The sequence below is a fragment of the Mobula hypostoma genome, chromosome 25 (assembly GCF_963921235.1).
Source record: "Mobula hypostoma chromosome 25, sMobHyp1.1, whole genome shotgun sequence".
NCBI lineage: Eukaryota > Metazoa > Chordata > Chondrichthyes > Myliobatiformes > Myliobatidae > Mobula > Mobula hypostoma.
This window is the reverse complement of record NC_086121.1, coordinates 22,952,117-22,977,109: the sequence shown is the minus strand read 5'-3', so window position 1 is coordinate 22,977,109 and position 24,993 is coordinate 22,952,117. Positions and strand designations below refer to the sequence as shown.

Here is a 24,993-nt window from a genome sequence, read left to right as displayed (position 1 = left end):
GTCCTGAAGAAGGGTCTTGGCCCGAAACGTCAACTGTTTATTCATATCCATATGTCGCTGTCGGTCCTGCTGAGTTCCTTCAGCATTTTGTGTGTGTTGCTCTGGATTTCCGGCATCTGTAGAACCTCTGGTGTTTACTGTGGCCAGTTAACCTATGTTTGGAAATTGGATCACCCAGAGGAAATCCACACACTCACAGGAAGAACGTGTAAACTTCACACAGACAGCAAGAACAAACCCGGACTGCTAGAGTTGTGGGCAGCAACACCAAACGCTGCACCACTGAGCCCCCCCAAGGCCCTAAGTTTTTATCAAGTGCAGATTAAATGCCATCTTTATACACCACAGCCCAAAGGCTTCTGTCTCTGTGACAGCTTGGATAATCTGAAATTCTAAACTAGCGTACCTGTCCTAAGAAGGCAAATGGAAACTGGTTGACGAGAGATGGAGATGGAGCACTAGTGAGCAGTTTACACCTGTGCCCAGTATGTCCCTGCCTAGTCCTTTCTGTACCTGACCCTGGCATCAAAGTTTTGTATTTCCCTCTGTAACGCCCTGGGAAAGGTATTCATTGCTAACGTTCTGTAGAAGCAGTGTTTGGGTTATGGTTAGAGATAACGGGTGCTTTGGAATGTGAGCTGGGTCCTTTGTTCGGCGGGAGATGAAGAGAGAAAACCAGGTCATAGGATACGACCCGGTGGGGAGATCATGATTCGATGGAGCCAGGCGCCGAGATTGACTGAAGATCGGTGAATTAAGCTCCAACTGGTGCACATTTGACTGATTAATTATGATGGGCCCTTTTTGTTTTTTCTTCCTTTTCTGTATTAACCCTTTAATTAAGATTCATAAATATAATTGATTTAATTGTATGCCGGGTGCTGTCTGTTGTTTCTTGGCACTGAGTTGTAGCACGGTTGTAAATTGCACAGCATCCACACAAACCGGGGTTTGTGGTGGGAGAGCCGCCGCAATCTCGCGGTTTTGACAGCACCGGAGTGTGTCTTCCCGAGACCTACGTGGCCAAGGAGACCAGCGGGGTTTCACCTCAAAGATCTGCCACGCTGGTAAGCAACAGAAGTCTGAAAAGCACTTGCTTCGTTTCACAGCAGCTCACTTTGTAGCGACCTCGAATGGGCCGGCTCTATTGCAAGCCCATCACTGTACAGCCGCCAAGCAAGCAATCTGTGCTCAGGAAAATAAACAGAGCACCGCGGCAGCTCCTGACTTATTTGCAAGGCAACATCTGTCATATTCTGGGGCTGAGTACAGTTATGACCACGCTTATCTGTCAGTGAGGTCGCTGTGTTGCTTGTACGCTGATAGCTTTGTCCTTGCGTATTTCTAGATCGAATGCTCAGTCCGATTCTCCCAGCAGATTGACAAGCACCGTTTAGAGAATTGGGCTGTTGCTGTCCACAAACACTCGCGTCCACTCTCTGGTTCAATTGGCAGTGAAACAGAAATATTGAAGTTAGATTCAGTTCAACTCTAATATAAAGTGGATTTTCATTAATAGTCTGTCTACTAACTCTAACATTCACGAGCGGGTTAATGAAAAGCCATTGGCTGGAAGAGATTGTTAAAATTAAAGTTCAAAGTACATTTATTATCAAAGTATGTACAACTATATACAATCTTGAGATTAGTCTCCTTACAAAACAAAGAAACCCAATAGAACCCTTTAATATCAATACGATTCAAAGGATAATTCCAGTCCTGCTGCATTCAGATAATGAATGCAATTTTCAAAATGTATATTTATTCGTGTATAAACTAAAATCATTTGTATGTAAATTTCCTAGCCCAGAGTCCAGATTCAGGTCAATTTTTCCCAATTGCTCTGTGAATTTCACTGTGAACTCAGTTATACTACAGACTGAATTATGGCAACTGCATTAGACCTGTGTTCACACCTACAGAATGATTTTCTGTGGTTTAGCATCAGATTTCAGATTTTCATATTTAATTCCATTCAAATTTGATTGTCATTCAACCATATATGAATACTCATGAATATAGCCAGATGAAGGAGTGTCACTCCAAGTGCAAAACACAGTACCAACAGTCACACACAGCACAAGGCACACAGAGCATGTATAAGGTGGAAAGATACAGCCACTCTATAAGAGAGTCCAAACTTGAGCCATCCAATGCCGCAGAAATCTGCAGATGACAACAGAGCTTGTCTTCTGTGGAGCAAAAACTGGGGGAGGTGGGGCACAGCACCGAGTCCAGCCTGGACACCACACCACACCACTTCTGGTGGAGCACACTAGCTCCAATGCCCCTCTCCTGGTGGCTGTAAACAGATGACACCATGGCTTGAGGCCTAGGCCTCAAATACACAGGATATCAGTAAAATAAAACCACACAAAATATAAATGTATAGTGCAGACTATGAATCCATTGTCAAGCGGACACTGGGGGAAGTGGGGGCGGCATTAACTCCAGCGCTGACGTGGCACTATGCCACCCTGGTGGGGCGCACTGGTTCTGACTCCTCTCTCCTGGTGGTTATAAACAGGCAACACCTCGGCTTGACACCCTGGGACCACTGAATGCCACTAAAACCTGCAGTCGACTAAAACAGAACTTGTCTTCTGTTGAGCGAATACTGGGTAGGGGCAGCATTGGCTCCGGCATGAACACTGCACCACACTGCCCCCTGGTGGAGCGCAATAGCTCCAATGCCTCTCTCCTGGTGCTGGCACCGTGGCTTGAGGCCTAGTCCTTGCTATGGCTGAGACCACGCAGCTCCTCTGCTCCCCTCCAATAAATCGTTCTTGCAGCATTCCACATTAACGATGTCCAAAAGGGTTCTGCGATCACAAGAAAATCAACCAAGGCGATCACTCGCTGGTGGACCGTGTGCCTCCTTCGACTCAGGTAGCAGCATGTTGTGCAGCTCCTCCGTTTTCTCCGCCAATGAGCAACTCGCTGATGGGGTAGACCTGCAGTACTCTGAGTTCTTAACGTATAGCAAGCAACTCGCTGATGGCGTAGACCTGCAGTTCTCTGAGTTCTTAACGTATAGCGAGCAACTCGCTGATGGCGTAGACCTGCAGTACTCTGAGTTCTTAACGTATAGCGAGCAACTCGCTGATGGCGTAGACCTGCAGTACTCTGAGTTCTTAACGTATAGCGAGCAACTCGCTGATGGCGTAGACCTGCAGTACTCTGAGTTCTTAACGTATAGCGAGCAACTCGCTGATGGCGTAGACCTGCAGTATTCTGAGTTCTTAACGTATAGCGAGCAACTCGCTGATGGGGTAGACCTGCAGTACTCTGAGTTCTTAACGTATAGCGAGCAACTCGCAGATGGCGTAGACCTGCAGTACTCTGAGTTCTTAACGTATAGCGAGCAACTCGCAGATGGCGTAGACCTGCAGTACTCTGAGTTCTTAACGTATAGCGAGCAACTCGCTGATGGCGTAGACCTGCAGTACTCTGAGTTCTTAACATATAGCGAGCAACTCGCTGATGGCGTAGACCTGCAGTACTCTGAGTACTCTGTACAGCAGGATCTTGTGATGATTAAAAATACTTCAGTAGCACCTTTTGTTGACCCCGTAGAAGCTGCTGTGACCGAACGCGTCGCCGTATTATCAGAAGCATTCATTTGCTTCCACCACTGTCTGAAAGTAGTTTGACTGTGTGGGTTTCCTCCAAGCGTTCCGGTTTCCTCTCACATTCCAAAGACGTATGGGTTAGTAGGATAATTGGGCACGTGGGTGTAATTGGGCAGCGTGGGTACATTGAGTGGGAAGGGTCTGTTATCGTCCTGTATCTCTAAATCGAAATTTTTAAAAATTAAAAATATTTGTCACATGTACTGTATGTCAAAGCACACAGTGAAATGTACTATTTACATTAACAGCCAATACAAGCTAAGGGTGTGCTGGGGACAGATTGCAAGTGTCATCACGCCCTCCAGAGCCCACAAAGTTCAGCAGACAATACAAGTAACAACAGCAACAGAACAACAAGGGGAGATCAGGTCCCTTTCCTCCCTCCCTCCCACACACAGATAGTCCTCCAACCCGGGACTGGTCACCTTTGGGCCTCCAGCCTCCAGTAGGCTTGCCGGCCTCGGGCCTCTGACTTCACAGGGCTTCGGCCCTCGATTTTCAGACTCGCCAGCTTTGGCCTTTGAACTTCTGTCTGTGCGCTTACACGTTGATGGATTGGAAGCTTGTGTGATCCCAAAGGTGAGCAGCTGTCACTGCTGTCAGACGTCCCCTGTTGCTAACTGGTTTATCCACTTACCGTGGCACCTTTGGAGAACTGTGGATGGGAGGAGAAAAAGGGCTCATCTTGCTGTTGTTGTTTTGTTGCTTGTTGCGTTCTGTGTTGTTCTGCCGGGCATTGTGCGCACGCTACGTTGGCGCCAGAAAGCGCGGCGACACTTGCGGGCTGCCCCCAGCACGGCCTTAGGTTGTGTTGGTTGTTAATGCAAATGACGCATTTCACTGCGTGTTTCAATGTACATGCGATAAAAAAATGAATCCAAATCCCAAGCTGAATTAGTGATTAGGTTGCTGGTCACATTTTCCTCTAGCAGCTTTACTCATTGTCACCACAGAACAGAACTCATAACATCACGATTATGGCTGGTATATCTTCAGCAACGTTTCGTGCTCCCGTCATTGCAGTGTTATTTCCAGTCGCCTGAAGTTCCATCCTTAGGCACCTCACCCTTTTCAAGAGGGCACACCCTCAGAATCCCTTTAGAGGTTAGGAATTTCTTCAGGCAGAGGGTAGTGAATTTGTAGAATTCATTACCACAGACAGCTGTAGAGGCCAAATCATTGGGTATATTTAAAATAGAGGTTGATAGGTTCTTGATTAGCAAGGACATCAAAGGTTATGGAGAGAGAGAAGGAGAAGGAGGTTGAGAAGGATAATAAATCAGCCATGATGGAATGGTGGAGCAGACTCGTGGGCTGAATGGCCTAATTCTGCTCCTATATCTTACGGCCTTATGGACCAGCATCAAGTTTAAGGAAGATTTCAGCTGTCAGCCTCTCCGCTGTATATTCCTGACATCAATTGTCTGGAATCACTTGAGAGTAAATTGATTACTGGGAGAAAATCTAATCCTCGTTTTGTGCTGTTCACTTTCATTCATTTTTTGTGATCTGACTGTCTTGTACAGAGATTCTTTTTGTTGGATTTGACCTCATCTCCCGTCAGTGGAAAGCAACTGTTATATCCAATGGAGTAAGCTGCTCATTTATTTACCCAGGTATCCCATTTCAGGAGATACTCAAGCAGCTGTTATACTTCTGTGTGTGCGTATGTGTGTTTTTATAGTCATTATTGGGAGTAAATGAGCCTTCAATTTTTCTCATGGATAGATAATTTATTCCCTGCTGTAGAGAGTCAAATTAGTTGGGCAAGCCGCAGCACAAGAACTTGTTCAGACTTGATCTGAGTGAATCATAGCTGTTGTCACCTGCTCTATAAATAATATTGAAGAATATACACTGAAGACTTGCCTTTCGAAAGCACATTTCACAATCGCAAGACATTTTAAGATGTTCTATCAATTAACTACTTCTGAACTGTTGCAATCGATGTGTCAACACTGACATCAGACACTAAAAACAAGCACTCCACTGCAAGCTCCACAAGATATTTTAAGGAAGGTGAGGAAAAAGGTCAATGCTCTCAAAAACTTTTTTTTAAGATATATCCTAACCCTGGCCCCTTAATGCTCAATGAGTGTTCAGGAAAGCAATGAGTAGTTTCAGTGGGGAGATTTGCTATGCCACCAAAAACTGTAATGAATTTCTACAGATGTACCCTAGGGAGCAGTCTAGCTGGTTGCATTACCGTCTGGCAAGGAGGGGCCACTGCACAAGATTGGAAAAAATGCTGCAGAAGGTTGTACACTCAGTTAGTTCTGACCTCCGCAGCATTGAGGGCATCTTCAAAAGGCAATGCTTCAATAAAGCGTTTCCATCGGTAAGGCACATCGTCAACCCAGGACATGCTCCCTTCATATTGCTACCATCAGAGAGGAGCTTATAGGAGCCTGAAGACAGACATTCAACTTTTTAGCAACAGCTTCTTCCCGTCCACCATCAGATTTCTGAGTGGACAATGAACCAACCCATGAACACCACCTCACTATTTCTGCTCTCCCTTTGCACTTCTTACTTAATTAAAGTTTTTATATATTCGCTCAGTGGCCACTTTATTAGGTACACCTGGTCGTTAATGCAAGTATCTAATCCGCTGATCGTGTGGCAGCAGCTCAGTGTACAACAGCATTCCGATGTGGTCATGAGGTTCAATTGTTGTTCAGACCAAACATCAGAATCGGGGAAGAAATGTGGTCTAAATCAGTGGTCCCCAAGGAATATATAGACCATAAGATATAGGAATTAGGCCATTCTGCCCATCGAGTCTGCTCTGCCATTCCATCATCGTTGATCCTGGATCCCACTCAACCCGTACACCTGCCTTCTCGCCCTGACAGATCGGGAAACGATCAACTTCCGCCTTAAGTATACACAAGGACTTGCCCTCCACGCGAGGCAACGATATGATTTGGCGATATGAAACGATATGAGTCGGCTGCACCTTTCCTCATTCCCTGTCACGCACTGTTGAACTTGAACACCTCCCCCTCCAACCCCGCCGTCGGCCGGTCCGCAAGAATATTGTCAATATTAAACTGGTGCGCGGTGCAAAAAAGGTTGGGGACCCCTGATCCAAATGACTGTTGACTGTGGAATGGTTGTTGGTGTCAGACAAGTTGGTTTGAGTATCTCAGAAATTGCTGATCTCCTGGATCTCCACACACAACAGTGCCTAGAATTTACAGAGAACAGTGCGAAAAGGAGAAAAAAATCCAGTGAGTGGCAGTTCTGTGGGTGAAAATGGTTTGTGAATGAGAGATGTCAGCGGAGAATGGCCAGACTGAACTGACAGGAAGGCGACAGTAACTCGAATAACAATGCGTTACAACAGTGGTGAGCAGAAGGGCATCTCTGAACGTACAACACATCAAACCTTGAAGTGGGTGGGTTACTGCAGCAGAAGACCTCACTGGGTTCCACCCTGGTACCTAATAAAGTGGCCACCGTATATATTTCTTATTGTAATTTATGGAATATTTTATGTATTGCACTGTACTGCTGCTGCAAAACAACAAATTTCACTACATTTGCCAGTGAAATTAAACCTGATTCTGAGTGTCTGAGTTGTGAAATCGTGAGGATGAGTGGACATCCCCAGCGAAAACACCTTCAGGTACCACTAGGGGCAGTGTTTGCATATCCTTCATTGGATTTTTTTGGTCATCTCGAAGCCGAATGCTGTAATGCAGTAAACAATTTGTCACACCAAACTTCAGCAAACAGAAACTAAATAAATCATCACCAAATTAGACCGTGGTGGAGGGCAAGCCCTTGTGTATACTTAAGGTGGAAGTTGATCGTTTCCTGATCTGTCAGGGCAAGGAGGTAGGTGTACGGGTTGAGAGGGATTCAGGATCAGCGATGACGGAATGGCGGAGCAGACTCGATGGGCAGAATGGCCTAATTCTGCTCCTATATCTTATGGTCTATATATTGTGTGCCGAATAAACATTGGTCAAGACTTACAAGGCTATTTTCAACACTGACAAGGGATATTGTATTTCCACTTGGTAACAGGTTTAAGAACTTTTAATACATTGGTGTAATAGCCACCTGCTATTAGTTGCTACCCATCATTACCTGAGTAAACAAGAGTAAATATAACTCAGGTTGGAATAATAGTCATTTCACCATAGCCACGAAACATGGGATAGGTGTAGGCCATTTGGCCCATCAAGTCTGCCCCACCATTTGGCTGATTTATTCTCCCTCTCAACCTCATTCTCCTGCCCTCTCCCCATAATGTTTGTCACCCTTACTAATTAAGTACCTATCAACCTCTGCTTTAAATACACCTGATGACTCGGCCTCCACAGCTGCCTGCGGCAATGAATTTCACAGATTCAACACCCTCTGGCTAAAGAAATTCCTCTTCATCCCTTTTCTAAATGGATGTCCTTCTATTCTGAGGCTGTGCCCTCTGGTTCCAGGCTCCCCCACTGTGGGAAACATCCTCTCCACATCCACTCTATCTAGGCCTTGCAATATTTGGTAGATTTCAAAGTGATCCCCCCTCATTCTTCAAAACTCCAGCAGGTACAGGCCCATAGCCATCAAACGATCCTATCTCCCAGTGGCCACACATTTTAATTCCACGTCCCATTCCCATTCTGACATGTCTATCCACGGCCTCCTGTACTGTAAAGATGAAGCCACACTCAGGTTGGAGGAACAACACCTTATGTTCCGTCTGGGTAGCCTCCAACCTGATGACATGAACATTGACTTCTCTAACTTCCGCTAATGCCCCACCTCCCCCTCGTACCCAATCCGTTATTTATTTATTTATATACGCACACATTCTCTCTCTCTCTCTCCTTTTTTCCCTCTGTCCCTCTCACTATACCCCTTGCCCATCCTCTGGGCTTCCCCCCTCCCCCTTTTCTTTCTCCCTGGGCCTCCTGTCCCATGATCTTCTCATATCCCTTTTGCCAATCAACTGTCCAGCTCTTGGCTCCATCCCTCCCCCTCCTGTCTTCTCCTATCATTTTGGATCTCCCCCTCCCCCTCCCACTTTCAAATCTCTTATTAGCTCTTCTTTCAGTTAGTCCTGACGAAGGGTCTCAGCCCGAAACGTCAACTGTACCTCTTCCTAGAGATGCTGCCTGGCCTGCTGTGTTCACCAGCAACTTTGATGTGTGTTGCTCATGTATTAATCCTTTTATTCATGGGATCATTCTTGTACACCTCCTCTAGATCCTCTCCAATGCCAGCATATCTTTTCGATACTATAGGGCGCAAAACTGCTCACAATATCCGAATACCCCCCCCCCCCCGGCTTTCCTAGATCTTTTTGGCTTGTAGCTGTTGTATGCTTTGGCTCATTGTGTTTTTGCTTTGTCACAGGATAGGTCTTGTGTGTGGCTCCTTAGCTCACTCATTAGATCAGGATTCACACCCCTCTCCATCAGACCAGATGTGGTGCACAGGCCGCACTAGTTGTGCCTCTCTCAGCTTCGTCATCATCATGTGCCGTGTTGTATGATGTGGACCATCATGGTCTCCACAGCCATGACTGCTCTTGGCAAATTTTTCTACAGAGTGGTTTGCCGTTGCCTACTTCTACTTCTGGGCAGCGCCTTGACAAGACGGGTGACCCCAGCCGTGATGAATATTCTTTAGAGGTTGTCCGCCTGGCGTCAGTGAGCACATAACCAGGGCTTGTGATATGCACCAGCTGCTCCCATGGCTTCAGGTGACCCTGATCCAGGGGTGGCGGGGGGGGGGGCGTTCCTAAACAAGTGCCACACCTTGTCCAAAGGTGACCTGCAGGCTAGCCAAGAGACGGAGCGCCTTACGCCTCCTTTGGTAGAGACGTATCTCCACCCCACCACCAGGTGTATCTCCACCTGACGTATCTCCACCCCACCACCAGGTGTATCTCCACCCGACGTATCTCCACCCCACCACCCAAGGGCCCCTGTGCTTGCCCCAAATGTTGAACCGAATTGAATTGACTTTATTCCTTACATCCTTCACATACATGAGGAGTAAAAATCTTTACGTTACATCTCCGCCTAAATGTGCAATGTGCAATCATAGTAATTTATAATAACTAGAACTGTCAATGTGACAGAACTACAAGAAGCTGTCCCGGAGCCTGTTGGTCCTGGTTTTTATGCTGCGGTGCTGTTTCCCGGATGGTAGCAGCTGGAGCAGTTTGTGGTTGGGATGACTTGGGTCCCCAGTGATCCTTCGGGCCCTTTTCTCACACCTGTCCTTGTAAATGTCCTGAATCATTGGAAGTTCACAACTACAGATGCGCTGGGCTGTCCACACCACTCCCTGCAGAATCCTGCGATTAAGGGAGGTACAGTTCCCATACCAGGCAGTGATGGAGCCTGTCCGAATGTTCTCAGTTGTGTCCCTGTAGTCTCAGGGTCAACTCCTACACACATCATGGAGGAGGCTTCAGATCGTTTCCATGGCCACAAGTCTCACCTGCCAAGCAGAGTGATCTCCATTGTCAGGAAAGACATTATCCCACAAGAGTAAGAAATCTTACACAGCGATTAAATCCTTAGGCCTGAATGGGTCAATTTAAAATTGACTACGCTGTGAATGGCTGTGTAGCAGTCTTATTATATAGTAAAGTGTGTATATGTGTAAATGTCCTGAATCATGGGAAGTTCACAACTACAGATGCGCTGGGCTGTCCGCACCACTCTCTGCAGAGTCCTGCGATTGAGGGAGGTACAGTTCCAATACCAGTTTATGTGCTAGCACTTCAATGGCTAAGGCATATAGTTTCACTGTTAGTTATATGTTTGATAATGCACGATCTGTGTAGTTGATAGTCTTGAAACAGTGCCAGTACTCTAACTCCTGTTAGAGTATCCATTGTTGAAGGTGCCAACTTTTGGAGGCAACTTTAAATCAACTGTGTCGTCTCTTTTGATTTATTTGTATGGCTCTTTATTAACACGATTGATAGAGCTACCAACTAAGTATCCTTCATTAAAGGTCTTCAACATACATGAAACATTATTAGTTATAGTACACGTAATTCTTAAAGGTACACACACAAGTTTATAAGTTGCTTCTCCTTAATAAATAACAAATCACCAATTATCTATATGCTATCATAGCAAGTTACAACTTACAAACCAATTTCCTCCTTTATTTGGACCTCTTTTCCACACATTCCATCCTGTCGAAGAATTTACCCTGATTTATCGTATTTTACTGTAAAAGAATTTCATCGCCAATTTACTGTGAGACTTTACTCTGTTAGGGAACAGAAGTAAAGACACAGAGCTGGAGAGACATTTTTAATATTATTTCTAAGGTATTAAATATAGATATCTCTCCTCACCCTATTACTGCTATCTTTGGACTACCTAAAATTTCTAGTAATCTTTCCCCTTCAGCCCGTAGAATGATTGCATTTCTTACTTTAATGGCGAAAAGATGTATTTTACAACATTGGAAAGAGCTTAATGCTCCAACTACCTTTTTTTGGTTCTCCCAGACGATATTATGTTTGAATCTGGAGAAAATTAGAAGTAACCTTTATGATTCTTCATTTAAATTTGAACAGATTTGGGGATCTTTTATTCGATATTTTCACTTAATGTAATATATACCCTTCTTGTTTTTTTTCACTGTTTTTAATGGAGGTCGGGATTGAGGACGTGATTTTAAGTTTAACTCTGTTTGGTTTCAAGTTAGCCCATTGCTTTGCTTTGCTTTTAGTTAGTTGCACGGTGGTTTTTTTGGGGGTTTTTTTTTCTTTTTTTCTATTGATATATATATAAAATTTAGTATACTATTATGTTATCTTGGTTTCTTATGTTTAAATTACATTGTTTGTAGTATTTTTTTTGGTATTGATACCTTCTGTAATTTTATTATATTTTAACATTGTATTAATGTTTATATGGCTTACCTTTTGGTATACTTATTCAATAAAAAGATTTAAAAAGAAAGAAAGACACAGAGCTCGGTATATGGTTAACCCCTTCATTAACGTGATCACAGGAAGCTGTTGTCTTCCAACTCCGCCAATGTCAGGTTATATCTTAAAGTTATGCAGTATATGTTGGCCGATAGCCAACAGCTAAGCATACGTGGTCAGCAATTTCGAGAGGCACTTGTTAGGTATCAGCAAGTCCACCAATGTTTCAGCGTGGTACACAAAATTAGAATTGTACGTCTACAGTTAGCTCCGCTATTTGCTGGACATTCTCGGACAAAGGTTAACACTGCCTCAACACAGTCATGATCTATATCCAGCTATTGTTAGCTCGCACAAGCAAGGCAGTGTCTGCAGCTTTTCCTGTCACCCTCATGGCCCAAGTCTTGAGCAATACTTATCTAGTCAAGCTCAACAACAAAATTTAATTCAAAATGTTACTTCTTCTTCTTAATTTTCTTCCACACCTCCTAAACTTCTTTTTCATATCCCTTCCCAGTGATGATAATTCTGAGTTCACTTCTCCAAACACATAATTAACTGAACTCACCCCCTGTATTACAATTGTTACTTCAGCTATACATAACAGGAAGTACATTGTATAACTTTTATTCTAAATAACAGTAACATAGAACATAGAAATTTACAGCACATTACAGGCCCTTCGGCCCACAATGTTGTGCTGACCATGGAACCTACAGTTTTCTCTGCAGCTCTATTTTCTGTATTCTATTCTGTTTTCCTTTTATACTGACTCGATGGCATGAAACAACGGCTCTCCACTTTATCTCACTGAATGACGTAATAATTACCAATTATTTAAAAGAGCATATATGCAAATTATTTTATAATACTGTACAACCACTGTTCAGCTGAGATGTACTTGTTGCTGCAGAAAGGCACAGCCACTAATCCTGGCCAGTCTCCAGCTCAAATGTGAAACTTAGCAGTAACATTAATACATCCATTGTTCAATTTTGTGATATCTGGCACATTATGCATAATCTGGTGAAAGACCTGACCTCAGCAGCCTAACACCGAATCTTTCAAACTTTTAAATTGTTTCCCTCGAAGTAATCAGCTCGATCTGAACTTGATTTATCCCATGCAGTAACTCTGCAGCCGACAGAAGATCTGTAGGCATCAAGTTATTTTCCATTTCTCACGTCTTATTTCAACGACTGGTCTTATTTTAACTAACCCTGCCATTGCAGCAGTGCCAGGCTTTTTAATTCATACTGTCCGTGAATCCTTTTGCAAAGGCAGAGGATTCTGAATCCTGTATCTTCAATTGCCAACACATTAATTGCCTACACATTAATTGCCTTCTACTAGCAAAGGACTATGAGTATTTCCATTTCTCTGAAAATCTCCTTAGTCTTGTTGGCATTAAGGAAGAGGCTATTTGCCTGGCACCAGGCCTCCAGCTCTTCCACCTCCCCACTGTAGACTGTCTCATCATCGTTGGTGATGGTCCCCACCGCTGTGACGTCATCGGCGAAGTTGACGATGGGGTGACTCGGGTGTTTGCCGTGTCGTCCTGTGTGAGCAGAGTGTACAGCCATGGCCTCAGTGCACAGCCTGGGGAGCACCTGTGTTGAGGATGATGGGGAGGGAGGAGCGATTTTGCATCCTGACCATTTGAGATCTGTTGGTTAGAAAGTCCAACACCCAATGGCACAGTGATGTATTTCGACTGACAGGTAGGAGATTGTTCACCAAGGTCTGTGGGGAAACGGTGCTGGATGCCAAACTGAAATCCAGAAGTGACATTCTGACATGTGTCCCTGTTTCTCAGTGTGTCGGGGCCAGGTGCATGGCTGATGCTGTCGTAGAGTGGCTCTCTAGGTAAGCACATTGGCGAGTGTCCAGTGTCTTCCCAGCTCTTCTCATTCCCGCCATCAGGCTGGAGGTAACAGGAGCCCAATCGCAAACAAGAGAAAGCCTGCAGATGCTGGAAATCCAGAGTGACGCACACAAAATGCTGGAGGGACTCAGCAGGCCAGGCAGCACCTATGGAATGGAGTGCAGTCGACGTTTCGGGCCGAGACTCTTCGGCAGGACTGGAGACCCACACCTCCAGGTTCACCTACAGCTTCTCCCCTCATGCCATCAGGTTCTGGAATCAACCTCCGTTTGACCTCAGACTATACTTCCTTCAGCTTGCACTAATATTATGCAAACACGAGGAAATCTGCAGATGCTGGAATTTCAAGCAAAGGAAGGAGTACAGTCGACGTTTCGGGCCGAGACCCTTCGTCAGGAGTCTCGGCCCAAAACATCGACTGTACTTCTTCCTATAGAGGCTGCCTGGCCTGCTGCGTTCACCAGCATTTTTTGTGTGTGTTGCACTAATATTATGTTTATTTTTATTTATTTTGGTGTGGATAACGTGTGCACATTTAACTTCATGCAGTTCCTATTTGTTATGTTCGTGACACTGTGCTGCTGGAAAAAAAAGGCTAATTTTCACAGCATTTATACCCTGTGCATAAATACCTATGACAATAACAAGCTTATGCCATACACAAGCAGAGCAACTCAAAGGGAAGTGCCAATACCCTACATCGGGTGAGATTAGTTTGTTGGACGTAAAGATAGAAGTGTGAAAACAGACCATTACCTACATCACCTCAGATAACTGACCTTCACTTACTGCCCCACTTAAAATGGAAGCCAAAAATGTGTCTAACAATACGTCATTTCCGTCAGTGCTGCCGAGGCGGAACTGCGCATTCGGATTACCAGCAGGACCCTCCTCTCGCCCCGCACCACCACCACCATGCGTGGGAGCCGGAAGTCGGTGGGAGTGGGGCGCCATTTTGTTTGACCGGGCTCCGGTCGCGCGGAAGCCGCTTCCGGTTGTTTTATTTTCTTTTCTCCCCCCCCTCTCTCTGGCGGTGGCGCGAGGCGGAGATGCCCCAGCATCCGCTGCGAGTGGCCGTCGTGTGCTCGAGCAACCAGAACCGGAGCATGGAGGCGCACAGTATCCTCAGGTAACGAGAGCCCCCCGCCCCGGCCTACCGGTGAGCCCGCGCCCCGAGTCCCGGGGCCTGGCCGGCGCCGCGCCGCGCCTTCGGGGAAGACATGTCACCCCGCGCCTCCGGCCCCACCTCGGCGGGCGGCGATTAGTCTCGCCTGGGCTTCCGCAAAGCCTCGGGCCGACCGCGACGCGGGGGTCTAGTTTCCCCGCCAGGCCGCTCCTTCCAGGGCTTGATCGCGCGTGGTGTGCCGAGGGCTCAGCTGTTGTGTTTCGCCGCCTTTTCTCGCCCTGCTTTCTGCGGGTCTAGGTTCTCATCCTAACCTTCCTCTTTCCCTAGAAATCTGCCATTGGGCGTGTCTGCAGCGGGTTCCTTTTTTCCTTTTACTCTTTTGTCAGTCTCCTTATAGTTTTTCCCCACCCACCTCTTCAAAGTCTGCCGTTTCTATTCTCCACTAAAACCCTTCACTTTTCCTTGCATTTCCGTCAAGTATCTCCGTTAATCTACTGGTTTTAACTAAAAGAAGAATGGATGGATTTCACCACAAAGATGGAAACTACATTTACCCTTTTACCTCCTTGCCTTTTTAACCAAACATATGCCACCCCGATTATTTCTCCAATTTTCTTTTCTATCTTCTGACTTAAGCTCATCTTGTCTAGCAGATTTACCGGCTGTTGAGCACATTTAACTTAAAATGTGGAAAGCCTAAATTCCCGTTGTGGACCTTGTGACGGCTAACATATTTGCTTTCCTGTTTAGATTTATTTCTCGTAACAGAGGTTAAATTGATTTTTATTGTATATTACTACTTCAACTCCACAATTCCTTAACCTCTTGAGCATGTTGGCCCCTGAAATATTTAGCTCTTTTGCTCACAGTTCCATTTAAGGACCCCGGTTAGGATTCTGCCCCTTTTTAGTGGATTAAATAAATCATAAATGACTTCCAAAGTAACTGACGTGTGAAATTTTAGATATGTTTAGGGGAGAGGTTGACAAGATCCTCGATTGTTCAGGGCATGAAGAGATACAGAAGGCAGGAGATTGGGGCTGGGAGGGAAAATGGCTCAGCCATAATGAAATGGCACGGCTAATATGATGGACCAAATGGCCTAATTCTGCTCCTATATCTTATGGACTGAATAGACAAAAATAGGACAGAGTGCAGACCCACTCAACTGGACAACACAGGGAGCTGGAGGAAGATGGTGCAGTCAAGCATACCAGTGGTAGCAGACAAATGAAAAAGGGGGGGGGGAATCACATGTCAAGATTTGGTTGTAGCAGAGGATTGATATAATGAAGGTATTTGTAATCAGGGATGCAGATTAAAGAGACTCAGATTCTGATGCAGAGTTTTGACTTGAAATATCAACAATTCCTTTCCCCCCTCACAAATGCTATTTGACCTGCTGACTTCCCTGAGCAGATTGCTTGCTCATGCAAATTAAGCCGTTGCTTAACTGCAAGTCACTATGGACCATCGAGCTCAAGTGGTGGGTGAATGGGATTTGTTGCAAGGTAAAATATGATTTCACATTTGGAAGATGGAACTACAGCTGTTGGAGGGGAGTGTGCTGACATAGACAGGTACTCAGTAGCAAGCATAAATGATGGTTTCAGTAGTGGTGGATTGGCGCACAAGCACGATCAGTGACAATAGAGAAGGGTAATCTTTAGTTCAGCTTTGGGTCATTAGCTACTAAGATTACAAGTAGTTTGGGTAGATGCCATATAGCAGGGTGAAGGTAATCAGTTGGAATCTGTTTAATTAGTGAATCCAGTGGGTTTGGTTGTTCTGACATTGAGTTAGGGAAATTATTTGCTTATCTAACTGATAAACAACAACTTGAACGAATCAAGAGATGTTAAGATGGACGTTGTTGCTATTCTTATTTTACAAGTGATCCTGAGATATATGTGGACAGAAAATGGGGCAAGGATAGATCATTAGTATATTTGAGGCTCAGTATGAGAGAGGCCATTACTGTTGATTCTCCAGTTACAGCTGGGCATGTAAGGCAGTGGTCTCCAACCACTGTGCCGCAAAGCATGTGTTTCCGGGCCGCGAGGAAAGGATGTGATTTGGCGATATGAAATGATATGAGTCAGCTGCACCTTTCCTCACTCCCTGTCACTCACTGTTGAACTTAAACATAGGGTTGCCAACTGTCCCGTATTAACCGGGACATCCCGTATATTGGGCTAAATTGGTTTGTCCCATATGGAACTGCCGTTGTCCCATATTTCCCCCCGCTAAGATAGAGCGTTCCTATGAAACCGTTCGTAAGCTTAAATGGCGTAAAGCGAAGAAGCGCAATTGCCATTAATTTATATGGGAAAATTTTTTGAGTGTTCCCAGACCCAAAAAATAACCTACCAAATCATACCAAATAACACATAAAACCTAAAATAACACTAACATATAGTAAAAGCAGGAATAATATGATAAATACACAGCCTATATAAAGTAGAAATAATGTATGTACAGTGTAGTTTCACTTAACAGAATCAGGAAGATTAAGCCAAAACCGATTTGTAGGAAAATATCGGCATGTACACGCATGCACACACTGGTGCCCGCGCAAGGCTTCATGGCCATGGTAGTCTTTCTTGGGGTAAACACAAGTGTCCCATATTTGACTGCTACTTTTGTCCCTTATTTGGGAGTGAAAAAGTTGGCAACCCTAACTGTAAAAGACGTTGAGGTGAGTTTAACCCTATGTGAACACCCCCTCTCTCCCCCCCCACCCCCCCCGGGCTGGTCCGCAAGAATATTGTCAATATTAAACCGGTCCGCGGTGCAAAGAAAGATTGGGGACCCCTAATGTAAGATTTAGGTCCTATGTAGATGAATGACGAGAGAGAGAGAGGTTGGAGGACAATGAGTATATGTGTCAAAAACTTGTAATTGGGACCAAAAAGGATGGATTGTCCCTATGGTTGACCTCTTAAATATGCCATTGCTTGTCTCCTATTATCTGCATGCTCACTTCAGAACATTTTAGGTATTAGGTTACTCCCTTGTTTTTATTTCTATCTTATTTTCTTGTGCTTAGTAACATCTGCTGCCATCTATAATCTTAGATTTTTAAAAAATCTTTCCAATATTGACTTGCCTTTCTCCATTTTATCCCTCCAGTTATGGCTGTTGTTTCAGTCTCTTTCAATCTATTTTCTGTGATATCACTCCAGAGAAACATTGTATCATTTCTTAATGCATGTATGCATTTCTAAATAACAATAAAAGAGGACTGAGTGTTCTCATAATCTGTTATTATTTGCAACATATCCCTTATGCTTTCTGTCACTCTTGTACATTTTTGTATGATTATTCTTCAAAGTGTATTGGCTTTTACCCAGCTGCTCATTGCTGTCTTGGTGTGCATTATCTGTCCAACATTCCTAATATGTCTGTGTGGTGCCTGGGAATTAATTCAAAGGGCTCTAAACTCTGAGTGTTCAGTTTTGAATGTGCAAATTCTAGACCTGGGTAAAACTTCTTCAATATCCTGAGTTAGTTTATTTTTGGTAAAGTGTAATACTTTTGAATTATTTAATATTTCTGAATTTTTATGTGATGTCAATTTACAGAACACTATTTCACTAAGTATCTATATAAAACCTGCATATGTTAAAATCAAGTTTAAGTTCAAATTTATCATTCAACCATATGTGAATACCCATGGTTACAGCCAAATGAAACACAGTACAAAAAAAGATAGCAGTGAACATGCAGTTGCACAGAAAATGTAGACCATGTCTCAGAAAGTCACATCCTGAAGATTGATGGTGCATGGGATTTTGTCGGTAAGAACAAGCTTGCAGCAGTCCGATCGTCACACATTTTTTAAAAATGCAGCCGTGAACATATGCAATCCAATTTGTCTTCCACTGAGTGAACACTGGAGAGCAGTACCGACAGGAGGGGCTGGCCCGAACCCAGCATAGATGCCATGCCACACCCCTGGGCAGCTGTAACAGGTAATCCCATGGCATGAGGCCCCAGTCTGCGCTACAATCAGGGCCACACTGCTCCCTTGCTGTTGGTCTCACCAGTGAACCAAGCTTGCAGTATTCCACATTACCAGTGTCCTACAGGGTCTTGCCATCACAAGAAAAACATCTAAGACAATTGCTTGCATCATTTATTGGGTGGTTTGAGCTGCCTCTGAGGCCCTTTTCCCTGGCTGCAACGCAATGCACAACAGGTCTAGCTCCATTGCTATTGAGCAACTTGCTACTGGAGTAGGCCTGCAGAACTTGATGTTTTTGATAACCAGCAGTGTAAATGTGAAGGACATACAGTTATCCTTTTGATTGGACCCAGAGCGGCTGCTGCGTCTGAGCAAGGCACCATCTTACCAGGAGTTAAATATTCCTTCAGCTTCACCTTTTCCCTTGTAGACCTTTGGTCCATGACATTGGACTGATTTACACCACTGTGTCTGACTAGAGATCTTGGATGTCCTAGTGTCAGCTTTTTCACTCTTGCCATAAAGAAGACCCATGGTCTCTAGTGAGTGAGAATCCGGCAAATCGATGAGGATTGCAGGGAGGTAGGAGAGGGATTGCTCAATTTCAGACAAATTAGTACAGGGCTGTCAGGTTGTATTGCAATTTATTTATTAATTAACAGCCCAAAGCAGTTTACTGCAGGTCAGCAGAACACCACATAAATGTATCCAATTTGGGGTTTCCCAAGTTACAATTGACCGAAATTACAGAAATTTAACTCTGTGCAAATTCTCCCTTGCTACCTTAAAAATGCTTTAAAGATGTAGGTTGTCTATGCCATAAGTTTAATTTTGGTGACTGTTTTTGAAATTGAACTGAAAGAATTACATGGTGTGCAGTATGTGGAGCTCATTATGGGCTGTGTCTGACTTGTGGAGAAATAGATTTATAGTCAGTTCTCAGGAGAAGCACTCTGGCTAATTTGGGGACTGTTGTTTGAATATTTCTTTCCCACAAATGTCCTGTTTAAAAGTGTACTACACAGAGGTGAACCACTCTGTTTTAAGTGGCTGTTGGCATTTTGTTTACTGTAATGGTTGTACATTTGATTAAATTTTGGTTAGTCAGCTGAATCCATTGAAATTTATTCCTAGTGGTTTTATTCTTGATTTTGCATTATCTTCAGTTAGTTACAGTACCATGTCTTCACTTGCCTAGAACAATTAATCGGACCCAAAGCCGGAAGATGAATTAAACCTTTATTCAGTAAAACCATTCAGCCAAAAAAAAACCCAACAATGCATCCAGAGCACAACTATTTAAACAGTTTACTAAGCACATTCGAGATGTTGTTAGGAACAACGACTGATCAGTGAAAGTCTGCCTGAGATTGGCTGTTTTGGCTCACTGTAATATACTAAAAGTCAGTCTTCATATTGTAATGCAAGTTAGGGGTACATGAATCATACTTCTCAATTTTGGAAGAGTTAGTGGAATATTACTGTTTTATACATTCTCAACAATGTTTCACCTGTGTTCTCAGTGTTAGCCTAGGCCACAGTCAGAGACTATATTTTTCTTAAGTTATTTTTCTCCCAGATTTGATGGTATTTTTCAGAACTAAGAACTTATGAATATAAGAACATAAGGAATTGGAGCAGGAGTGGGCCATCTGGCCAGTCAGGCCTGCTCAATCATTCACTAAGATCATGGCTGATCTGGCCGTGAACTCAGCTCTGCCTACCTGACTTTTCCCCATAACCTTTAAAGCCCCTGCCATGCAAAGATCTATCGAACATATATTAAATATGTTTAATGAGGTAGTTCCTGTTATTTCTTTGGACAGAGAATTCCACAGATGCACTACTGTATGGAAAAAGCAATTTCTCCTTATTTCTGTCTGAAATCTGTGGAATTGAGGCTATCCCCTAGTTCAAGACTCACTTACTAGTGGAAACAGCTTCCATGTTTCTATAAGATCCACTCTGATTTTTTTTCTGAATTCTGGCAGGTTTAGTCTCAGGTGACTCAATCTCCCCTCATAGGCTAAACCCCTCATCTCAAGAATAAACCCGGTGAACCTCCTCAGCACCGCCTCCAAAGCCAGTCTATTTTTCCTCAAGTACGGAGATCAGAATTGCACAGTACTCTAGGTATACTCCATCCTGTACAGGTGTAACATTACCTCCCTGCTCTCAAATTCAATCCTTTTAGCAATGCATGCAACATTCCATTTCCCTTTATGGTAACCTGTTAAACCTGTAAATCAAGAATCTGCCATTCATGCACAATTTCTTTCGATTGATTATGCCCCGTCAGCACAACAGCATGTCACAATTTTTCATCATTTAAATAATAATCTGATCTTCTAATTTTCCTTCCAAAGTGTGTGAGTTTGTGTTTACCATTTTGTATGCCTGCTGCCAAATCCTTGCCCTCTCACTTAATCTCTCTGCAGACTTTCTGCATCTTCACTGCAGCTTAGTGTCGTCAGCGAACTTAGATACACCACCCTTGGTCCCTCTTCCAAATCATTAATGTATACGTGAACATTTGTGGCTCAGCATTGACCCCTTCACTGACTGCCAACCAGAGAAACATCCATTTATCTCAAATTTCTGACTTCTAATGATCAACCAATTCTAATTGATTATGCTAATATATTATCTCAAACTCCATACATCCTTATGTTATGGAGAAGTCTTTTATGGAGCACCTTATTGAATGCCTTTTGGAAATCAAGAGTATACAGCAACCACCTGTTTCCCTCCATCCACTGCACTCATTATATCCTTGTTTTATCTGGCAAATAAAGTTTAAAGGTTAATATTGCTTGGGGCGGCAGTTGTTGCTGGTCTCCATGACCCGGGATTGCAATTGTGCTGTGGACTTTATTTTTGTGGGGAATGGGAAGTTTGATCACTTGATCCTGCCTGGCAAGAAAGGGCTTCTCTCTGGATCACACTTAATTGTAATATCCCCAGCTTCCATGAAGAGGCACTTTACAATTATGCCGTTGCTGAATTGTAACTGACATCAACTTTTGATATACCTGTTGTACATGTATGGTTCTATTACTAACAGAACACTTAATATTTGAAATACTTTGCAAGTAGTAGGTATGCAGCACCATCTCAAGTGCTCAGCTGGGTTATTGGAAAAGGTAGACGTGTTCTTGGTTTAGTGTCTCAACGATGTGCATTCATACATTCAGTCAGTGGTACTATACCCTTAGAAATAATGATCAGGGAAGGAAATAAAAATGTACTGATTCACATAAGGGGATTTCAGAACAAATGACCAATGCGGTTAAAGGTATGAGGAGTAAGCTGGAGGAAAGAGAGATGGAGAAGTTTAGAGGATGATTCCAATATTTAGGGTCTAGGCAGTTGGAGGAATGGGTATCTGGTAAAAGGTAACAGAATTAACAAATTGGATATCTTAGGGTGGTATTGCTGAAAAAAGGTGTGTGATAGGAAGGGGCAGAAGAGATTTAAATGACAGATGTTTCTGGTTGAAACCAATGTAGATCAGTGGGCAAGGGCTTGTAAGAAGCTTGAATTTGTATTCTTTGAAGGAGAGTATTGTCTGTGGGATTGTGCTTCCTTGGTACTGGATTGGAATGAGCAGGTACTTCAACCTTTTGGTTGAGAAGATTGTGCAGGCCGTGAAGCCACACTGATTCACTTCTTTAGAGCAGAGTCATTTAGAGATATTCACAGTTGAACTAACTCAGCATGGGCCACAAATTGTGAATTTTTAAAAAGGATATGTATGTCCTCTTGTTATTTTACTTGCCCAGTTATTAAGGTTGAGATTTATTCTGATATAGCAATTTTTATATTCTTTCTGTTTATCCAAATTTAGATTTGGATTCCTGAGCAAAATAGTTCATTGCAGGTTGCAGTTAGATTACTGATTACCTACTGCAGTGTACATCTAAAAGTTTGCATTAGGACTTAAATTGAAATCCCTGGAGTATATTCTGAGTAAGCTAAATCTAAATAAATACTCAGTACTTCTGATGAAAGGTCTACAGTGGAGATTACTGAACCATGAAAATCAGTTGCTTGCACAGTAGTATTTGGAATTTGTCCTGGTTCCTGTTTGAAGCTTGGTTCTATAAGATAGGTTTCAGATGATCTGATATGTAGACTTTTACCCCCAACAATCAGCAGCTGAATACCCTGCATAACCCCTTGCTCCAAATTTCCTTGACACTGAAATATACATCACTCTGCAAATAATGGTCATTTCAATGTATTACTCGTTGTCAAACATTGTGGTAACAGAACTTTGAGCTCATGAGTCTTTGGTGATTATCAAGCACCAATTATGCTTAACCTACACAGCTTTGTTCTCCCAAAATTTCCATCACATTCTGTAGGTTCCATAACTCAGTTATGCATTGGGCCTATTTACAGTGGTTATTTGATTATCAGGTTTGTGATGTGGGAGGGAACCAAATCACCACGAGAAATCCATGCAAGCTGTAGGAGAATGTAAGCTGCTTTCAGCAACTCCACGGTCAACACCAGGTTGAGAGGCAGTGACTTTTCCATCTGCATCACTGATTCTGTTTTTGTGGATGTTTCCTAAAAGCAAAGCCTTTTCAAATTATCCCTTGTGCTTAACCTTAAGTATGCTGGTTTGGTTGGCTGCTTTCATTCTTTATTTTCTTTTACTTCTATTATTCCTTTTAGTCTTTCTGAATCTTGGATAATTTCTTGACTTGTGCTTACAGGAATATAGATTCATAACCCAAATTTTCTGTTTTATAGAAGTGTACAGCATGTAGGGTGAGTCATCACAAAACCATTAATATTTTTTGGCAGAACTATTTGGTTCATATCATGTAAGCTATTGAGCTTGTGGGTAAAGAGACATAACTTTCAGTTTAAAACAAGTTCCACCAAACCCAAAAAAGATGAAATGAAGTCTGCCTTTTATGGTCTGAATCAGCTATTGTATATTTCAGAACCTCGGGCTGTAAAAAAAACACAAAATTTCCTGTAATTACACTTCATAGATAAATGGATGCTTTCTTCATCATCTCCATGGAGGAAGATTGGCTGCTTCTGCTAATTTGGCTCGGTATCATGCGGCTTTAGTGGAGGTGAAATATAACAGTTTAGGAGCTTGCAGTAGTGTGGGTAAAACCCAAGCAATCTACACCTGCATGTTCCATTTTGCAAGGGTACCATGGAATTAATGTCAAGTTTTGCACCTTTCAAAATGGAATTCTGTTGATGGCACAAAGTTCAATGAATTTAAATAGAAATTACTTCTCAAGATGTGAACATTTGCATGACTGATATCCAAATTTTAGAGTGAACTTGAAATGGGTGTTTTCTGAATTATAGCTGCCATACTGTTATGTTCATCAGAAGCTGTGGCATTATGTATTCTTATTCTTTTGTGAACTTGGACTAAATATTTGATCTTGATCTCGAAGTTTGGCATTACAGCTGTATTTAAATTTCTATGTAAATTCAATTTTACTCTTTGAAGTTACTCCACAAATATATTGAATCTCCCTGAACTTTGGACTATGAATTACAGACAGACATCTTGCAAATCTTATGCAAGATTTCCATTCCTAAAAACTGCCTGTAAGTTAACTTTTCCTGGTCAGAAACACCTTTCTTTTAGTTTATCATATCAGTCAATCCTCACTTGGATAATTCTAACTCTACCCATAATAAAGCTAATGGAATATATATTGTATCCTGTCATTAATGAATCCCACAAAAACACTTTAATATTATTACTGACTTGTAAGATGCTTTCGAAATGTATGGGAGAATTTTTGTAAAGTTAGGTTTCCTTATATCAAACCATTTTATCCCAGGGAACACCCATTTGATTTTGTGCTTTGCTGGTCTGAAATAAACAGCTTTGTGTTACAGATATAATATAAATTGCATCCAACAACACCCTTTACAGAAGAGAACCTGGATTGAATTTTATATTCTAATTGATACGTATTTTCTGTTAACAAAAATTCAGCTATTTACCTGGTTGATAAATGGTGATTTAAAAAAAATGACAAAATAAGCAGCTGGAGTAATTGAGTTAATTTGCTGTAGAATAAATTGACTTTATTTGCTCGTTTGCAATTAGTAAATTAAAATTAAAAGCCATCTACTTTATCACTAACAGAAGTAAAATCTGTTTCATAACTTTAACTCTGCAACCATAGGCAGTGGATTCCAGTTTACTGGGACACATCAGAACCAGTACATTTTGGCCCAATTAAGTTTCATGGAAATAGTTAAAAAAAGTATAACAAGACAAACTGATTAGCAAATTATGTATTAAAATGAAATCCAGAACAAGTTAGAACATTTAATACCACAACAGTACTATAAAACTGTATTAGTTCCTAATAGCTATCAACGGAGGAATTATTCAGTGTGTGTTGGTTTATTCTTTCGACTGCAAATGAACAAAATCAGCACAGACACGTAGTGTAGATAATGCACTTC

The 24,993-nt window shown here is 42.8% G+C and overlaps 1 protein-coding gene across 1 annotated transcript in view; it reads left to right on the top strand.

Annotated features, from left to right (window-relative positions):
- The first annotated feature begins 14,327 nt into the window (after positions 1-14,327).
- The window catches only part of ssu72 (SSU72 homolog, RNA polymerase II CTD phosphatase), an 81,447-nt gene continuing 70,781 nt past the window's right edge, over positions 14,328-24,993 (top strand). Inside the window, exon 1 of the mRNA XM_063033233.1 lies at positions 14,328-14,561. Coding sequence (XP_062889303.1) covers positions 14,482-14,561 — 80 coding nt within the window. The 5' untranslated portion in view covers positions 14,328-14,481. The remainder of the gene's footprint in view (positions 14,562-24,993) is intronic.